General features: G+C 37.8%; 1 protein-coding gene across 1 annotated transcript in view; it reads left to right on the forward strand.

The window, feature by feature from the left end:
• The window catches only part of pcsk2 (proprotein convertase subtilisin/kexin type 2), a 46,474-nt gene extending 28,158 nt beyond the window's left edge, over positions 1-18,316 (forward strand). The window contains exons 9-12 of the mRNA XM_088610813.1: positions 5,510-5,725; positions 7,580-7,680; positions 10,473-10,700; positions 17,432-18,316. Coding sequence (XP_088466939.1) covers positions 5,510-5,725; positions 7,580-7,680; positions 10,473-10,700; positions 17,432-17,918 — 1,032 coding nt within the window. The 3' untranslated portion in view covers positions 17,919-18,316. The remainder of the gene's footprint in view (positions 1-5,509; positions 5,726-7,579; positions 7,681-10,472; positions 10,701-17,431) is intronic.
• Positions 18,317-20,150: the final 1,834 nt, after the last annotated feature.

Here is a 20,150-nt window from a genome sequence, read left to right on the forward strand (position 1 = left end):
GGTACTGCATGAACTACAGTGAGTAATGACTTTAAATTTAGTGCAGTGCACTTGTGGTGAATTATGAGGAGCTGCTAAGAACCTGTTGTAAAGCAATGTAACAAGAAGAACTGTAGTCCACAGGCCATTCCACATACTGTACTAATACAGAACACTCTATTAGCCAGGAAAGAAGCAGCTGAATGAAGGATGATCGTGACTCCTGTTTATCCCACGCATACTTAACCATGCTTATGGTGACAATTATAATTAGCTGATTTATTTATTATTACCATATCTGTGAGGGAGATTGAAGATCAAAGCCTGACAAAAAACATGTGGCAATACAAAAATGGTAAAATTAATTAAATGGAGTTTATAATGAAAGTTCAGGAGGGATGACAACAACCATGTTCAGACTAAGCTCTCATTAATTAGCCAATGCTCCTGACATCCATTCCTATCCTAAAACTCAATAAATACTTAGGAGATCCCTATCTCTCTCTCTCTTGCATCCAACATCCACCCCCATCTCCACCCCGCATGGCTTGGAGGTCAGCCGTCAGCCAAGCGGGTTAAGCCAAAATTTCACTCTAGAATCTTTTCATGCCACTTTAATCTTGGGTGTTGTGTTTCCTAGTGCAGTAAATAAGTTGCCGACTAATGAAGTTTAAGGCATAAAAAGGGAAACTGTTGGAAAACTATTTCTCCAGCTTAGTGTCACGATCGTAAGTCCACCCTCTTAAGGGCACTCCAGCTCCTTCTTGTTTCTGTTCATTCTTTGAACCTGCCTCCTGTTTCAGCCCCTTCCTATAAAAGCCAGACACTAAAGGTTGCTCATTTCAGTGAACAAGTGGTTTTTGCTTTAATGCAGTACTTTAAGACCTTGTTGTTTGCTAGTTACCTGGATGAATGGGTTCCTTTCCCTTCTCTGCCCACAACTGTTAGGGATCCAGTGCAGTGTTACCAAAAGCTCACACCTTCCTTCTCACCACCCTGCTTCCCTTTAAAAGCCTGCTTCATTTCAGCATCTACTCAGCTAGGCTTCAGCTCTGTACCCATATCTTAAGCTTGGGCCACCACCAACCTAAATCAATGGATCCATTGTGCGCCTATAATGCAAGTTCCAGATTTAGTCCCTGGCTTCTGCCCGGGCTGCCTTCCACCTCCATCAATCGGGTCATCACACAGCCCTAGGCTTGCCTAACGTCACCTCCAACCATTCCTCACCTCCATGCTCTGCATCTCTACCTCTGCTTAAAGCCATTGCCCACCTGTATCAATGGGATCATCACATCCCTCTTCCAGTGTTCCACGCAGCCTGGTTGCTGATGAGTGCTTTGCCCGCCTCCCTTTTTCATTCCGCCAGTGTGTCACGCCCTCTGCAGTGAGAGGGCGCTCCTACTCTGTCCTGTCCCCAGTGTCCTGTGCTTTCCTCTCCTTCCGGTGTCTCTCTCTCTGGGGCTATGTATTTCCGGGTCACTTATTCTGCTTCGCTCAGCATTGACATTCGGATGTCCTGAAACCCACCTAGCACCAGGTCGCCCCACGTCTGCTACCTGAGGGCATAGGTTTCTATACAGCAATTCCTGAACAGCTGAGCCCGGGCTAACCCCTGTCTTGCCGCTACGCATAGGGTCTTTTATGCTCTCCTGCAATTCCACGGTTTGTCCCTTCCGACATCCGTGACAGAATGCTTAGCCATTTTCAACCCCGCGAGCGGCACCTTTTGTTTTGTCTGAGGTTTTTCCTTTTTTTTCAGTTCTTCTATTCTAATCGCGAGATGCTACTCCTGACTTCCGTGTATGTGAGCGGGTCATTCTGTGTTATGCCATTCCGACATACACTCCTGAATACCTGGTCTCTCCTCGGGTTATCTCTCCCAGCATCCGTGATTGAATGTTGAGCTGGCTCTCCTATCCTTATCGCTGGATATCACTCCGGTCTTCCGTGCCTGTGAGCGAGTCCTGTGCCTGGCTTTCCTCGGGTAGATCATTCCGATATCAGTGATAGGATGTTGAGCTTTTTTCCTCTCCCTTTCTAATTGCTGGATATCACTCCAGTCATCCGTGTCTGTGAGCGGGTCCTGTGCCTGGCTTTCCTCGGGTTGTCCACTCCAATATCAGTGTTAGTCTGGTGAGCTTTTTTGCCGTTCCTCCATTCTTTTCGCTGGATATCTCTCCGGACATCCGTGCCTGTGAGCGGACTATGCTTTGGCTTTCCTCGGGTTGTCCACTCCGATATCAGTGTTAGAATGTGAACGTGCCTATTGCCCAGTCTGCGGTATTTTTCCCCGGGTTTTTTGTTTTTATTTTTTGTGTTTTGCTTGGTGTTTTGATTTTTTCACTTCCTGGTTTCCCCTTCTATCTGGTCCCCCTGTCCCGTGTGTCTTGGAACCTTTGGTCCCTATCTGTTTTTTGTGGTTTGTTTCCCTGGTCTCCCAGGTTTATGTTTGCTGTGGTTTGTGCTTGTCTTATTTTTGTTTTTAGCCTCCGGAGCTCTTCCCGAACCCCCCTTCCTCTACAAAGGTTTATACCCTGGAGGAGAGGGCAGCTCTCAGCCGTGGACTCCCGGAGGTTTCCTTTCAGTTAAATGAGGTTTATCCTCCCCCCAGTGCTGTGCAGCTCACTTATTTTGTATGGGCGTCAGGAGCCGCCCATGAAGTGGGGGGGGTACTGTCACGCCCTCTGTCCTGTCCCCAGTTTCCTGTGCTTTGCTCTCCTTCCGGTGTCTCTCTCTCTGGGGCTATGTATTTCCGGGTCATTTATTCTGCTTCGCTCAGTATTGACGTTCGGATATCCAGAAACCCGCCTAGCACCAGGTCGCCCCACTTCCGCTACCTGAGGGCATATGTTTCTATACAGCAATTCCTGAACAGCTGAGCCCGTGCTAACCCCTGTCTCACCGCTACACATAGGGTCTTTTAAGCTCTCCTGCCATTCCACGGTTTGTCCCTTCCGACATCCGTGACACATTGCTCACTTTAGAGCCCTGCATGTAAAGTCACTCACATGGACAGCATTCTGGTTAAAGATGCCTCATCATCAACTGGTCAACTCCTTTATTCCGCCTTTCCTTCATTCGCCGTAATAATTGACCTTGTCATATCTGGTCAAAGCAGCAGGAGAAAACACTAAGCTTGCAACAACCAACATTACTATTGCTAATCGTGATTATTAATAGATAATTATTACTCCTGTGTCGTTTTTCACTGACACACTAGCCCAAAACTTTTTCAGAATTTTCAGAAGCCCCCTGCAGGATCTTTCATCATTTATGTTCCCATCCATCCTTTATTTCTCGGATGAGTTTCCCTCATCTATTCTTCCCCTTGCTAGAGCTCCATTAACCATTTTTTTGGGATGTCCAATTTCCTGGAGTTTTCATGCAATTTCCCTTCTTTGAGTCACTAGGGAATCGTCCTTGATTCTGATTCTAATTTGTGTGCTCATCCTAATCTCGTCAGGCTTGGCTGTATTAAGACAACTCTCACTACTTCTCTTCACTCACTTCAATGTGCATAAACCACCTCAGCCACTGAAACTACACAATGTGCATTGTCTTTTCTATTGCACTGTCTACCATTTTCCCAGGCTACTTCATAGGAAAGACCGCCCTGGTGTGTTCAGTCTGCTAACCACACCTTGAGTCATATTCTACCTCTAGTTTTCCCAGTTTACGAATTCCTTATTGGATTTATGGGCTCTCTGTTATTTCTGTTAGGGGTCTTAAAAGTTATCCTTAAAGGTGGGGTGTCATTCTCATCAGTCGAATTGCATTACCCCATAAAATTATCTTTTTAAACATCTCTTTTCTGCTTTAATTGGGGTTTGATTGAAATACTGAAATACTGTTACAAATGAGAGTAGGCCAAGAACAATAACATGCAAATGCAATGCATTACTTTTTAAAGGTACCTTTCCCCAAGAAACTGCTAGTTCAGTTCCTCCTACCTGATATTTATAGAGGACATATTTACTGCACAGGCTATGATGTTATAGAGCTTTCAAATCTTGAAATGAACTTACAAATATTCTACCGTATTTTATCATCATCTGTTTTGACATTCAACATATGAACATTAATACACTTGTGATATATTTGGATTTATCAGAGCACGCAGCAAGAGCACTTGACCCTGAACATTATCATTTCACTATGATGCACTCAGAATAATATTATTCATTTTATTTTAACAAACATTCTAGTCAATTATTCACTATAAAATAAATCATACTGAATAGTTCCCAGCGTAGATAATACTTTTTTTTTTCTTTGGGTAGACCTAATATATTTTTCCAGAAAATTCTGACATTAGTACATTAGAGACCTTGCAGGGGCATAATGAGGTCTTTACTGTACAATACGTTCTATCCTTCTATTGATTAAATTTCAAATAAAAAATAATTTTGTTGCAATTTTTGTTATAGTTTGTGGCATTCGTAGGTTTGCATTGAAACCCACTTGGATAAATGCAAATCATAAAAGCATTATAAAGATGTGTAAGAAGACAAAAAGGTTGCAATAAAAAATATTTTACAGCCTCATGTTATTCGCTAGTTTGAAGGAAAGAGTCACAATGCCAGCTTTCCATGTTCCACCCAAGCATTTCTAGGAGTAATCTTTCCATAATCAAAAATGAAGCCCTGGTTAATTTCCTTTTTAAATACATAATAACAGATTGCAATTGCCAGTAATATTTGCAAATAATTTGGAATGCTTATTAGTTTAGAAGTAATGAATGCAGTTGAGATTAAATCAAATTCTGATCCACCCTACAATCACAGATTTCAAATGTATCACTTGATGGCAGTTTTCTGTTTGCCAGATGTTTTTTATGTCCACCCAATTGAAAGCCACTATCAAGTACTAATTTATGATTTGGTGTGTGGGTTGAAGTCTTCATTTAATTGTAGTTCAATGTCTGTGATGAATAACAATTCTTGCTTAGATAAAAATGTATCAATAATCCGACGGCATGAAAAGAAAACAAAGCAAATCTCCACTAGTCAATTGCTGTAGCGTTCATGATCACATTTTGATATGACTGCATGTTTCAATGTAGGCTTCATAAAAACAAAAGAATAATTGAACCTAAACTTGAAATATCAGGTCAAGTACAAATAAACAAAAAAACATGCCATTGAAATTCTGACCCGATTTTCTGATAATTAGGTAAGAATCATATTTGAATGTTCCAGGTGCCCTCAATGATAATAACAGAATGCTTGTTAAGAAATGAGAACAGCATTAGGTTGAATGAATCCTCAGCAATGTAACGATTCAAGAGGCCAATGTAATCAAAAAGTGTGCAAATTCTTGTAGCCCTATAGACAGGTGGCCAATGAAATCTGCTGATTAATGACCAATCTAGCCCAACAAGGTTAGCAATCAAGGGGAAGTCTGCTTCAAGCTAGGTAGAGATGTGGTTGTAAACAAATTTCACCTTTCCTGGGGCACCCTGACAGATGAGCAATACATTCGCACAGAAGTGAATAATTTAACCTGACAGATTCATTATCTCTCGCAGGGCAGAGCTGGAAAAGGAAGCATCTATGTCTGGGCTTCGGGAGATGGAGGCAGTTATGATGATTGTAACTGCGATGGCTATGCATCAAGCATGTGGACTATCTCCATCAACTCGGCAATCAATGATGGGCGTACAGCCCTTTACGACGAAAGCTGCTCTTCAACTTTAGCATCGACTTTCAGCAATGGGAGGAAGAGAAATCCAGAAGCTGGTGTGGTAGGTGTAGATATTATTGTGTTTTTTTTCCTTTTAAAAAAAGGCAGCAGATGTTTCTTTTGTTTCAGGCAGTTTTAAAATTGACAATGGCTCATGGTATCACAGCTGTGCACTGGTGATATACTTAACAATGGTGGTAAGACCCGTTGCTCTTTCAAGTACAAAGGCCGAACTTTCATTCTCTGTGCAGAGTTGGTCTACATATATATACAATGGTGGTTTTTAATTTTGTGTCTTGAATGTGTTTTCCTGATGGTTCTAGTTTTAGACAGCACTACATATCTATTTTCTCATTTCAAAAGTGTTCATCCAAAAACTGACTTGCACAACTGTTATTTCAAACAATCTACAGGTAAAACCATTAACATTTGCGTATAAAAATGAGGTGTAGACAATTTATTTGAAAAAGTTAAAAATGAAAAGAATGAAAATGAAAGAATCTATTACTATAGAGAAAACAAAAGCCTTCATATGTAAGGGACTCGAAAGCTTTTCAGAAATATGTCCTTTTATGCTAATTTTGTTTTCATTTGACATGTTCCCTATTAGGATATAAGACAAAATCCTAGAATATTTCATATTAAATCATAGGGAAAAAGCTTGGAAATATATGTTGAGGGTTCTAACTACCTCAATCACGACCCCTCATAGTTTTCTCTGTTCAAGATTAAAATGAGTCAGAGCTTTTAACCTGTCAGTCCTGGACATTTCTTTGAACCCAGGAATGTATCTGGTAACTCTTATTCGTATCTTGTTTCCAGAGCAGCAATACTGTATGTACAGTATTTTGTAACATGGTAACCAATATCATAAACAATATTCTAAATTAGGTCTCACTAGTGCATTTTACAACTTTGATGTACAGAAAACCCTCAATTTAATGGAAAGGAGAAGGGGTGACTGTTATAACGAATGACGTTTTTTATACAAGAAAAAATATAAGTACAGTATAGTACTATAAATAAGCTTTCTGGGTCTTTTTTTAATAATTGCAATCAACACAATTAATTAAAATTGTTCTTTTTGATATTTTTTATCATATATATCAAAGTTCTTTATTTCATGTTTTAAACATGCTTATAAAATTCACTAGAGCACATGAAACATAAACAACACCCATTGTAACCAACTGATCTCCCCCTTTAGGGTAGATTGTTTGCCTTACTTTATTATTTATGCATTTTACAAGGATTGTTTTCACATTGTTGGCATTTTAGTGTATTTTTTTAAAAAAATACGCTTAAACATACTATATGAAGCACTAGCAAAAAAACATTGTAGGAAATTCTCTTACCAGTATACCAGTTGTCCTAACCTATATGGCAACATTGATGTTCATCCCTTTTAGACCTATTTAAAGGTATGTTGTAAAAAACATGTTGTTTGTAGTTTTATTATTTGTGCATTTTAATATGTGTGTGGGAAAAATTCTGTATATCTGATCCTTTAGATAAAATTCCCTTTTAGCAGATTTTATTGTCAGACCTGAGGTCCATTAAACCGGAGTAGCTTTTTCAAGTTATGTTTCCCAGCTTATATTTACAGTACAGTTTATAGAGGGGTACACAAGCAGAATGTTTAATTGTGTAAATAAGTTGAAAGAATGTATGGTGTATACTGTATGTACACTGATGTTCAAACACAATGATTATGAAAATTGCTCCATTCCCTGGTATAAGTAAATGTTGCTTTCAGTCAGACACTCTCTTTATTTCAATGGTTACTGCATACTTTTTAATATTACAGTTGACAATCACATGCAGTGAAATCAGCAGGTGACATGAATGCAAACTGAGGAATCTGGGAACGCCTCTAGTTTTGGGGCTAAACTGTTTTGACATGGTGTTGTTACAGGCCACAACTGATTTGTATGGAAACTGTACACTGCGTCACTCTGGAACATCGGCTGCTGCCCCAGAAGCTGCTGGAGTATTTGCTTTGGCTTTGGAAGCTAAGTATGAGCACAGTGCAACATTTTCCATAGCACAAGAACAGTTCTACTTAAATATTTATGGCCAAACTACAGCATTTGCTTGTGGGTTTACGTACAACACTTTACCCTAAGGCCTGCTGTTAAAAATGCACACATTACACCAATACATTAGGTCAGAATTATTAGTCATCGCACTGTGTAAGAACTGATATTAAAAAGCAGTTTTAACATGGAGTCTCCCCTTTTAACTATGGTAGATTTCTAATCTAATCTAAAAGACATTATTAGTATTTTCTGATCTCTAAAAAAGATGGACATTGCCAGTGGTTTAGTGGATTTCTGATGTGCAAAATTGTGATTAGCTGCAATGGATCACTAGCAAAGATGCAAACAGTGTTAATCATTTTAAACCCAATAATAAGTTAGTCTCATCTTGAATCCCAGAGAACAATTCATTATTATGTGTTGTTCAGCATGCAACTCTTCATCTGTGTTAATACTTCATAATGAGCATGAATACTTGTTGTCTTGTGTGTATAGTAAACTGCTTTGGGTACACATACATTTTTTATGAACAGCAGACATGTCCTGCTTGCATTACCATAGGAAGAGCTGTAATGTGCCAGAGCTATAGTACTATCTGTGGGTGGCAGGTTTTCATGTTATATTTTATAAATGAATCACGGAAAATATCAGTGAGTCACTCCAGTAATAGAGTCACTCCAGTAATAGAGTTAAATAATATAAACCTAAGAATAAATGTAAAAATCTAAAAAAACCTGATATTATTCACAATAAAAAAATATATTTTAGGAAGAAAGTGGCAATTTAATACTAGAATAAAATATCTGTTTACAGTAGATGAGTAATATCTGCCACTTAAATAACAGCAATTTCCATATACTGTTTTTCTATATATTACAGCAGTTGGAACTCATTCTTGGCATTCTTGCATAGCTTGCAACATAAAGCTCAGAAGACATGACAAATACAAAAAAAGCACTGTAAACAAAGTGCAGCCACCTCTATGAAAATGCTTTTTCGTGAGTGCTATTGAAAAATAAACATTTCTCTTTTCACATACAAATCAAACCAATTCGAGTATTTTCTTTGAGTTTAGTTCTTAAGTATTGCTTTATGGAAATGCTAGTGTATTTAATACATTTACCAATACAAATGATTGGTTTTCAAATATCCTACTCGGCATTTAGAAAAGAAAATACCTTTGCTATCATATATGTACAAAAGTCATATATTGCTTTATTTTTTTCTTCTATTGCTGCGGTGGATGTTTTGCACCCTTGAGAAGTGTTGATGTGATTTTGGAAAGAATGACTATCATCATCCCCTCTTGTATATCTCTTTTGGTTAGTGTGGAATAATGATCTGGATGGTAGGACCTGGAGAGTGCAGGTCTTGCTGTAGGTAAACAGCAATTGTTGATTGCAAGACCCTTTTACTGCCTTATGCTCTTCACCTTTTGTAAAGATCCTAATAACCAGTGATTCACAGGTGAAACCATTGAGATCTCAAAGCACAAACAGCAGGACAGAATCCTAAAGACATTTATGGAGATGGCTATTTTGCTTCTGACAATAACAAGAGAGGTCACATTTATTCTGCTAATGCAATTGCCCTTCCCTGCAGCAATTTTATACAATTTTCGTATATTATTTGAAATATAAATTGAAAACCCACACAGCCCCTTTTTCGTAAACATGTTTTCCTATGCTATCATCTGAGGCATTTTTAAAGAAGAAATAAACAATGGTAGCGTGACTTTATAATTATTATTTTTTTTACAAATGAAAAGGGGTTTTTAAACGGAAGTGGGGGAGGAGGTCAAATTCCAATTCCGGACCACTTCAGTTTGCCTACAAAAAAATATCCCACCTCCTGCAAAGTTTTTTTTGTACCTCTCTCTCACTCTCGGTGCTTGCTCTTGCCAGAGTGTGAAATTATTTGCACTCTGTGTTTTTGGTTTGGTCAGAGACAGGACTTAACTTTTATTCTCCATAGTTTCACCCATCCTCCCAGTAAGGGCTCTCTCGGGTATATCAGGCCCTTACTTGCCTCAAGAACCTTCAGTAAAGTTGCTGTGTTTATGGGGGTTTCAATTTGAACCCATCCTCATCCATTCAGTCATAGGAAACATTAGACCCCTAAGTATCCTCAAGGACATCACCCTCAACAACATTCACCATCACCTTGCCTGCTCTTCTTTGGAAGTGCTGCTGGAATCATTCATTCACTCATAGCAAAAGGACCAGGCAGGCCAGATTGCTTACATTCAGTATTTCAAACCTGATTCTGCTATTGGTCCTATGAGTCTCTTATTCTTATTAGTCCATTTGTTGTTCTCAGTCAGCCATTACATCTGTTCACCTACAGGTCAGTAAGTGGTTTCTCTCTAACAGTTCCTGCACCACTACTGTGTCAGCGGTTACCTCAGTACTAATATTCCTTCCAGGTCAGAAGTCATAGTCAGGCAGGCGAGTTACACTTAATAACCCTCTAATACATTTAAAACTTTCAATATGTTATGTCTGTACATATTGAATTGGCCAAATTACTGAGTGAAGAGTGACTTCGAACAAGGCTTTTCAGGGGTGTACTGTAGATATCTTTTGTTACATATAGTAAATTACATCTGTTTATTATAAACACCCATATTTTTTATAGTGCTCTTAAGATAAACTAATACCACACTCACCATGAGTTAAATCTGATAAGCATTAAGGAAGAATTTTTCAAACGGGCACTTTATTTATGATCTAATTATGATGTTTTCTCTTCATTTGTCGGCATTTCCAGCCCAAATCTTACCTGGCGAGATATGCAGCACCTTACAGTTCTGACATCCAAAAGGAATCAACTGCATGATGAGGTCCACCAGTGGCGCAGGAATGGAGTTGGGCTGGAGTTCAACCACCTCTTTGGGTATGGAGTCCTGGATGCAGGGGGGATGGTTAAAATGGCCAAAGACTGGAAGACTGTCCCAGAGAGGTTCCATTGCGTTGGAGGCTCTGTGCAGGAAACACAGTAAGTGTGAAAAATCTCTATGTTCTTACTATAAATAGTGGCTCACAAATATTTTTTCATTTCTTTTACAATCTGGTTATCAGCTCTTTCTCTTTTTAGGGGTTATTCTACAAATACAGCAGAAATATGTGTTTATTTGCTGTATCTCACCCTACTGCAGTTAGTAGATACTGTATGACATGAGGAATGCATTTACTGAATAACAGTTAATTGCAGGGTAATGATTGCTATCAATATGTTCTTTGTGAAATTGGCAATCAGTAAAACCACACCATTTATTGATTCATGTATTTTCTATTTTAACAAGGGTTTTGCTCTTTAGAACTGCTGTCTACAAAAACAAAATAGAGATGGATTGCTTTTTTTCACATTTGATTAAATAATTTGGTGGAAGGGACACCCAGTGAAGCACAATTTCTATTACATTCTTCATTTCCTCTTTAAATAATGGCTTCATGCAGACACTTGGAGTGTTCTGTGTTGCCCATGAGCCCATGTGTAGTCAATTCAGAGATATTCTATAATTAGTCCTCTCACTGGAGAGTGTATTGTACCATAGCAACACTGTCAATTAGATTAAATAAGCTGGGGAAAAATATCCACCCGGCAGTGTGAAAATACACTGACAGTTAAACTGCAGTTCTTCATATTTTTTGCCTACTTTAATTTTGTACAAGTCACTGCCAAAGCAACGGGTTAAGATAACAATTAATGAGAGCCAGGCATGTTGGAATGCTAATTAATCAGCCTTACTGAAATTTCTTTTTGGGTATTTGCATATACACAGCTACTGTAGCTCAGTGCTTTCCCTTAGGAAGCATTTTACATCTCATCAGGCAAATATAGAAATAGAATACTGAGACATTATTTCTGTGCCACACATAATATACCTGGATCTCTTTCGATTCAGATCCACTGTAATGTCTACCAAAAAATTGCACCTGCTGTGAAATCATCCAGATTCCTCCTTCTTAAATCTAAATTAAAATGCAATTGACAAATTCAGTGGGCTTAGCAAATACAAACGTTATCTATCTAGGAAAGGAAGAACAAAGGTCAAAACAAAGTTCCTTGTATTTCTGCTAAATACGTGACTAGGATTAGGCTGGTCCCCTTACAAATATTCAGCTTTATTTTCCTCAGCCAAGTAGTACTTTTCCATTCCTAATCTACCATTTTTGTTTGAATATAAAACAACAGCATACACTATGTTGGAACATACTAGAGCTACAGGAAAATTTCAGATGGTTTTTATCAATTCTGTTGTGTCACCAAAAGTGTAGCCATTAAAAAATATATATATATATAATATAGCATAACTCTACTCCTGCCCAATCCTGTACAATCCTGCTGTGTGGTAACAGCACCAAAATCTCTGTGAGGTCAAGGCTCGGTGTGAAAAGCAATTTCTGTGCAGTAAAAGCAACTGTCAGAAACTGTTCAGCTACATTGTTAAAAAAATTAATTGGCTGGCACCAGGTCTCTCTTGCCCCATAAATTTATTTTTATTGAAACAATATCATTTTAATTCAAAATAATAGATGGAGGCTCTTATTGTAACTATTATGAAATGAACAAGCAAAAATCAAAATGATAAATGTTGAAGCTAGTTGCTTTTTGTGTAAAGAGTAATTCACCCTCAATGAAACTGACTTTCATTAAAGTGTAAAAGGGTGAATAAAACAGAAATAAAATGAATGATATTTATCTGAGTTAGTTGCTTGTTCACATTAGTTAAGGAAATAAGTATCAACAGTACTAGAGAAAGCTAGTGGTCAAGATTAGTTAACATGATATAAGATTCATCTGTGACAATAGAAGCTTCCATAAGCTTGCATTTTCTGGAAGCTACTGTAATTACTACAACTTTTATTTCAATTTGCCTGATAATTCAGATTAATGGTTACTGGCTATTAATCATTTGGATACTGTAATTCTGTGTTCACGTTAAATGTGCTGAGTTTCAGCTTTTCAGTGAGTGATTACAACACAGTGTGTGACCAGAGTACATTATTGTTTTGCTTTGATATTTTTTCTAAATGTACAATAATTTAAAATGCCTTAAAACAAAATTTAAGTCTTACAGCAAAAACCAACATCATTTTTATAGCTCTTCCTTTCAGAATCAGAATTGCTTTGTCAGATTCATTACGTGTACAAGAAATGTGATAGAAATCTTCAGCAATACATATACTGTACACTTCCCACAAAGAACATTCACAGTTCTATAATCATATACAGTACACACTGCATCACATATTCACATATTCCCGTAAAGCAGGGTGACAGACATAGCCGAGAAGCAGTTCAGGTGCCAGGCGGTTTGCATTTTGATGGACCTGTAGTGTCTCCCCCCTCAGGGAAATTTTTTAAACAGATGGTGTCCCTGATGAAAGTAGTCATCGACAATCTTTTCTGCTCTCTTCTTTAGTCTGAGTTTATACATGTTTTCAATTCAGTGCCCAAAGTCTTAGCCATCCAGGGCAGCATTGTTTTGTTCTTTTTGTAGGCATTTTAATTTGTCAGTCAAAACTCAGATCCCTCTGGGTAAGAGCACAAGGACATGCATATTAATAGGGACCTGACCCCTACAAGAGAAATATTAAAGTCGTAAATCTAATGAAGACAGTGTAGGCTTACTCTAGCCTTGGGTCAACAGTTCTCATTATCTTGTCTACTGATTTATAACCATAGTAAGTGTTTCCATTTCTGATGCCACCCAATTCAATTTTATTCTCCTTATGATTAGTGACAAATTGCTTCTAAACATCTCAGAAAGGGTAATGATACTAGCAGTATCTGCCGGATCTGAGATACAGTTAAGCTTCTTACTTCTTGATGGGTAACATATCGATTTCAACAGCTTTTTTTCCACTTGTAATCTATAGCATAGGCCTTAATTTTCAAATTGAAGGGGAGAGGATTCTGGACATTCTAAAGAAAAAGTAGAGTACTGCATGAAATGGGATGCATCAGAGTTAATCTCCAGTACATAAAAAGAGACACCAAGGTGCTAGAGAGAATGAGACACAAGGTTTAAGAGAATGGACAAATAACTTAGGGGAGAAAATAAAGAGGTCAGCCCTGCACAGGGCCCAGACAAATGGAACTGGGTTGCTTGAAGAAGAGAGTTCATTTACAGCAGACTCAGCAAAGTCAGCAAGAAACTGCTCAGCAAGTCATGTTTTGGGTGTTCGACTATACCTTCTGTAGGTTTTGGAGACAGGTCATCTTCTGTGTTCAATATCTGTTAAATGATGTCTCCAATTTCGGACTCTCACGGAAATGCATCTACTGTAAGTGGCTTCACTGAGGCCAATTAAGCTGTTAGTGCTTCATTAGAAACCCCTGGCACATGGGATCCTGATCTTTCTTAACATTATCTATATGGAGCATTTTCCTGCTGGGATTCATGGTGATGGGAAGGTGGAGACATGGAATGCAGCTGATGATGGAGCAGAATTACTTTGTATTTACATTATTTACATATTTCACCACTGGGGTCCTTTGGCACAAAACTCAGAGGTGGTTACTACTGAACGGAGAGTGAGGATAGTGGGAATTTGCATTAATAAAAAATAGATAAACATTTTGTCATAAGAGCTCTGGTAAATTGAAGGTACATCGGAACTCTCTGAGGAGGAGAAAGTGTAGTCACAACTACCTTGAAGACTTTCACAGTGATCCTATGAGGAACTAAGATCTGATAGAATTGCCTAAATTTCCATAGGAGAATCTCAGACATACTTTAACAAATCAGAACCAGAAATGTTTTCTTCTAAAAGTAGAAATTGACCAAGTGACCCTTGTAAAAATGATACTGTTGAGCATAGTGTGGCACTTAAGAACACACAGCACATGACTCGCTGACATTAAAGGGTTTTATGTCTAAAACCATAGAACAATTCTGGACTATTTCACTCCCTGAAGCAGAAATGAAAATCTTTAGGTTAGACCTTGTGAATGCACATGGTGTGATTCTGCACAAGCTTGTTGCCAAATCCTTAAAGAAATGCAGTACTGTGTATCACTAAAATGGCAAAGGATTTTGCAGTCTTAATTTGACAGTTTCAGGATGCATTTCACTGTAAGATTATACCACCTCATGGCAGAGACAAGGATTAGATGTGACATTTGGTACAATATCTGTTATTCTATTCACAGCAGTAACGTATCATCTTATAGTAAATTCAGCTAAGAAGCCTTGGGCTACAACACCAAGATTTTTACTTTGTGAGCAACATCAATATGGTAGCAAAGTCATTACCTACTGTAAGTGAAGATCCATGCAATAAGATCTGGAAGAAAGTATTGCATAGACTATGTTGAAACTTAAGCCAGGAAAATCAAAGGGTTTAGTTTGGAAGAAAGGTAGAGATCAAGAACTGTTTCTATGGTATATAATCCCTGCTTTATCTGAGCACCCCATGAAGAGTCCTGGCAAGTAGCTTAGGAACGTACTGCATGTGTCAGGGAACCGATAGGTAGAATAGGAGGATCCTTATGCGTAACCGTGAATCCTGCAGAATGTGGAGTAGCACAAGGACAATCCAAAACACATAATTCGGGGGCTTGGTTGATTGGAGAGGCAATGGGTCCAGCAACCAGGGAAATACGAGAAAGACAATCCGAAAAACGAAACCCGAAGAGCGTGGTCGAAAAAGGCAGGAGCAAAGATTAGGAACCGGGAGATGAGTCGAAAAGGTTGAAACACACACAAGAGAATACTACGGGAGGCTTATTAATAGTGAGCATGGGTTGGTGCGTGAGGGAACTTTAAATACTGAAGGGAAAGGGACGTGGTTGGATAATTGGTCCAGGAGTGAGAATTTGTGGAATCTGGTGCACGTGAGAATGTGATGGGATCAGTCAGGAATGAGATCGTGAAACAGTGGGTTTAGGAATGTTACAGCGATTGAGAGGGAGAGTGCGGGGCGTGACAGCATGTTGTTATTTTTCCCCTATTTATGATATACCTTGAGATCTTTGGGGAAGACAAAATAACAAAGAAGAGTAAAATACTGTACTGTATATATACATGGCATTTAACGAGTGGCTTTTTGTGTCTGTTGCTTCACACTGAATTATAAAAGTGTAGGTAAAGCATCAGCCCTGCAATTTCTTCAGAGAGGACAGTTTGAAGATGTCTATAATTTCATTTTCCAACGGAGGATATCAGTGACTTTGCACTGCGATCAGTAATAATGGAGGCAATTTTGGCCAGTTCTTTGCAATACCATTATTTTCTTGTATTGCTGAGAAGTGGATATTCTGACGTGGTGACCCTAATGCCTTAGAACATTTCAGCAGAATATCTCATTGCTTGCAAAAGTACTTTCAGACCTTTTTTTTTTCATTTCCACTCTGAACTGAAGTTCCTTGATGCTGTCTATACAGTATGTGTATCATTGAAGGCTCATAAGATTGTTAAAAATCCTGTTAAAAATCCACTTATATTCCCAGAGAGTCCCAAATGATTCTTACCTATTTTTACCCTTACACCATACTCAAGTAAATATTACTTTTAAATAAAATGCCTGTTTGTGTTCTGATGCAACAGAATAACCTCCCATCTACAAATGTACTGTAAGCACACTCAGGTATTTCCTTTTGGAGTCACTTTGGCAAAGTAATTTTTCAACCACAATGATCAAAAATCAGTATTTGATTTTCTTTCAACTGAAGATAAAAGAAAAAGCTTTTAAATGACAATATTAATACAAATAACATTTAACATCCAGATTTTCAATTCTCAGAGGTCATACAAAAAGTACAGTTATTAATAGAGACGAGTCCAATGTTTGATCAACTCCCAAAACTAAATTGTAGCTGTTCATGCCAAAAATAACTACAGAGTGGTCTGATTTCAAAAACATTTTTTTTTTCTGTCCATGATGTTGACTTTTGCAGACAGTGCTCATTTTTCTATGTTTGAGCAGAATTTATTTTTAAAAATTCATTTTTATTTTCGAACTATGACAATGTTTAACTTTTGACTGATTTATTTTTCTGTCTAACTTGTGACATGCTATAAGGAAAATTTAAATTCAAATAAAGACAGTTGGCCCCAAATGTGGTAATTAACAACATTTTGTGTCAGGTGCCAAATGTTTATTTTGCTTCAGGGCAGTTTCCATAGTTCCAGCTAGCCTGGTGGTCTGCCAGTGAAACATGTATACGATTCTGTCACTTGGCTCTCAATTGTATTCCAGCACTCTTCAAAACAATTACACTTGAAGCATTGGGTAGGTAGTAATAATGAAGTGTGTATGAGAAACAGATGAGAATCATTTTCATTTTCTGGTGCAGTTCTCTGTATTGCAGGTTTCCATGGATATTTCTTACATTCAGTGAGCCTGCATACAATATAAAGACAGTTCTGGTTCTCCTAAAAAACTTTAACCCAATCATACAGTATTTATAATATATATAATCAGTAAAGCAATACTTTTTTATAATTTTTGTATAACTTTTTATTATCCATTACTTCAAGTTGAGTTGATAACCTTGTCACTTTTGAGGAATCGCAGCCTTAGAAACACTTATTACAATATATTTATTGATATACTGTATACAACATATTTTGTAGGAATGTGAAGTGTTACTTAGCTCTGAGTTAACTATGTCACTCTGCGGAGCACTATCACAACATTGCAATGACGGTTTAATGATGAAGCAGTCTAAAAAGGTTTCAACCACTGCATAAAACTCACCTTTTTGTGCTACCACAGCAAAATTCCTTCTGATGGCAAGCTGATGCTAACTATTACCACTGACGCCTGTGAGGGGAAGGACAACTTCGTCCGCTACCTGGAGCATGTCCAGGCAGTGATCACGGTCAACTCCTCCCGGAGGGGGGATCTGAACATCAACATGACCTCACCCATGGGCACCAAGTCCATCCTGCTGAGCAGGCGCCCCCGGGATGATGACTCCAAGGTGGGCTTCGACAAGTGGCCTTTCATGACGACGCACACGTGGGGAGAGGACCCCAGGGGGACCTGGGTGCTGGAGGTCGGTTTCACAGGAGCTGTCCCACAGAAGGGCGTGCTTAAGGAATGGACTCTGATGCTTCATGGGACACAAAGTGCTCCTTATATAGACCAAATTGTGAGAGATTACCAGTCCAAACTGGCCATGTCCAAAAAGGAGGAGCTGGAGGAGGAACTAGATGAGGCTGTGGAGAGAAGTCTGAAGAGTTTGCTGAGCAAAAACTAGCCCTCCTGTCCTCTGCATGTCAGTCTTCTCTTTCCTAAGTTCCCACACCAGTGTGTACCCAATTTCTGACATCCTTTATGTGTTTATTAGCCCTTATTTAATGAATGTTTCTTGTAACCAGATTAATACAAATTGTAATTTCCAAAAACCTATGGTCAGATAAAAGAAAAAAATACTTTTCTCTTGGTTCTGTTTATTTTTACTTTACACTATACAGTATACAGCTCTCTGTTATGTTGTTGCTCCCTTATCCTCCACTAAGACCTCTGTACAGTTTGTGACTGTAAATGATTTTCTGTGTCATTCTACTTAAAGTTTAATATCTTGCAAACAGAGCAGTGACATTTTTTCCGTTATATTTTTGTGATAAATATTGTTTATATAAAAATGGAAAGAAATGTGTGATCAATTTTGCAGCTTGTCGTTTTCAAACGTATTTCCTAACCTTCCTAGCAGAAAATAATAAATTTGATAAACTGTTTGCAGAGACACTGGAATAATTAAAACATAATCTGTGTAAAGACATTACCTTCTGAAAAATAATCTTCTCTTTTTCACTTCTAAAGTAATAGATTGTACACGCTTCATCTTAGAAATCATAAAATTAAAACACAAAGTGTTCCATAGGTATACCTCGTAAATCAGAATACAAATCATAGCACGTACAATGACTTAAAAAGTTAGAAACAAAGAATTCAGTCAGAGACAATGACTCTCTGCGCACTGCGCAGATCAACAATTTCTTTTCAGTCCTGCTTTGATTATTGTCAATTCACTATTTCAGTTAGATCCTAAAGAATGCGATAGAGTGTAGAAACGTTTATAGAGAATTCGGTGTGACTTGCCTACTGTATGTGGAGGAATGGATCCTAGCCCGGAAGATAGGCTACCCAACCCCCCTAGATTAGATATTAGCTGATATCTAATTAATGGTGATCAAGAAGAGAAAGAAGAGAAAACCCCTGCAACTTGTATGATTCATTAATTTAGTATTAATTACAAAATGACCTGGTAACTAGTTTTGGATTGCCTTGGTATGGATTTTTATAGGCCATACAAAAGATTGTAAAGCAGTCATCAAAAAAGTGAAGCAGTCAGTTTACTAATCAGTGAACAATTTCAGCTATTGTTTTCAAATAACGTTTAACACATAACATAATTGTTGTGGTGCATGCCGATACTCAGATTTCATATTTTAAACAAGATACTTGCATAGTTAAATATTAAACATACAGCAAATAAAAAAAGCCTATTCTTTTAATTTTTGGAACGTGCCTAAACTAGTTCTTAGTGTGACTTTACCCTTTTTTTAAAAAATGAAAACAATCTAAAGGTTAAAGCTCCAAACAAAATATATTTAGGTGTTTAATTGCATTTCAGTCCTTTGTTTAGCCATTGGTATGATAATCATTATATTAACTTATAAGTGTTCCTGCATAGCAATTATGTATGTGAGCCTGTTCTTTAATTCTGTGCCCAACCCCTTGTCTAGAGACTCAAACAATGGATATACCTATGGCGTGTACTGTAGTCTTATTTAACTAAGTCTTGTTAAGGTGCAATGTCTGAACAAAACGTGTAGAATATAGTAACATTACTGCCAAATTCAAGGAAGAATGAAGTAAACCTGTTACTGTAGCCTTTCTTATGAAGGTAAAGTTTTATCTTATCAATAAATTGCTTTATTCCAGCATCATAAAGTGAAACTGAAACAATATTAATTATTTCTGCATTATCATAAAAATGTATTCCTGTAACTTTCTTAGAACTGAACACTTGAGACACAGTATTCATTAATATAATGAATGGCAGAATGAACACACTACAGTTCCCTGCAATCAAAACAAACTGTGCTGCTTAATGCCAATCATGTGATTACCAGAACAGCATTTACAAGTAGCCAAGGGGTTATTTTTACTGTGAAATTTATGTTTAAACAGAAATGTACTCACCCATGGGTGCTCCCAGCTGCCAGTATAAAATTGGTGGAATTTTTTAAGATTTGTTTTTTTTTTATGCTCGTAAAATATCTGCCATTTTTTTATTTAATAAGATTAAAAAATTTACAGTGTCTTTAATATATTCCAAGAATCATCAAGAAGTTTCTATTTACCAGAAGAAGCAAATGACCTTACTGTAAATCAAATCAAAATGTTACGGTGTAATATAAGATTTAAGGCTGCAAAACTAAGATCAATAAACAGGAGTATTTGTTTTAGCATGCAGACTTTA

The sequence above is a fragment of the Lepisosteus platostomus genome, chromosome 17, assembly GCF_059453375.1.
Source record: "Lepisosteus platostomus isolate fLepPlt1 chromosome 17, fLepPlt1.hap1, whole genome shotgun sequence".
NCBI lineage: Eukaryota > Metazoa > Chordata > Actinopteri > Semionotiformes > Lepisosteidae > Lepisosteus > Lepisosteus platostomus.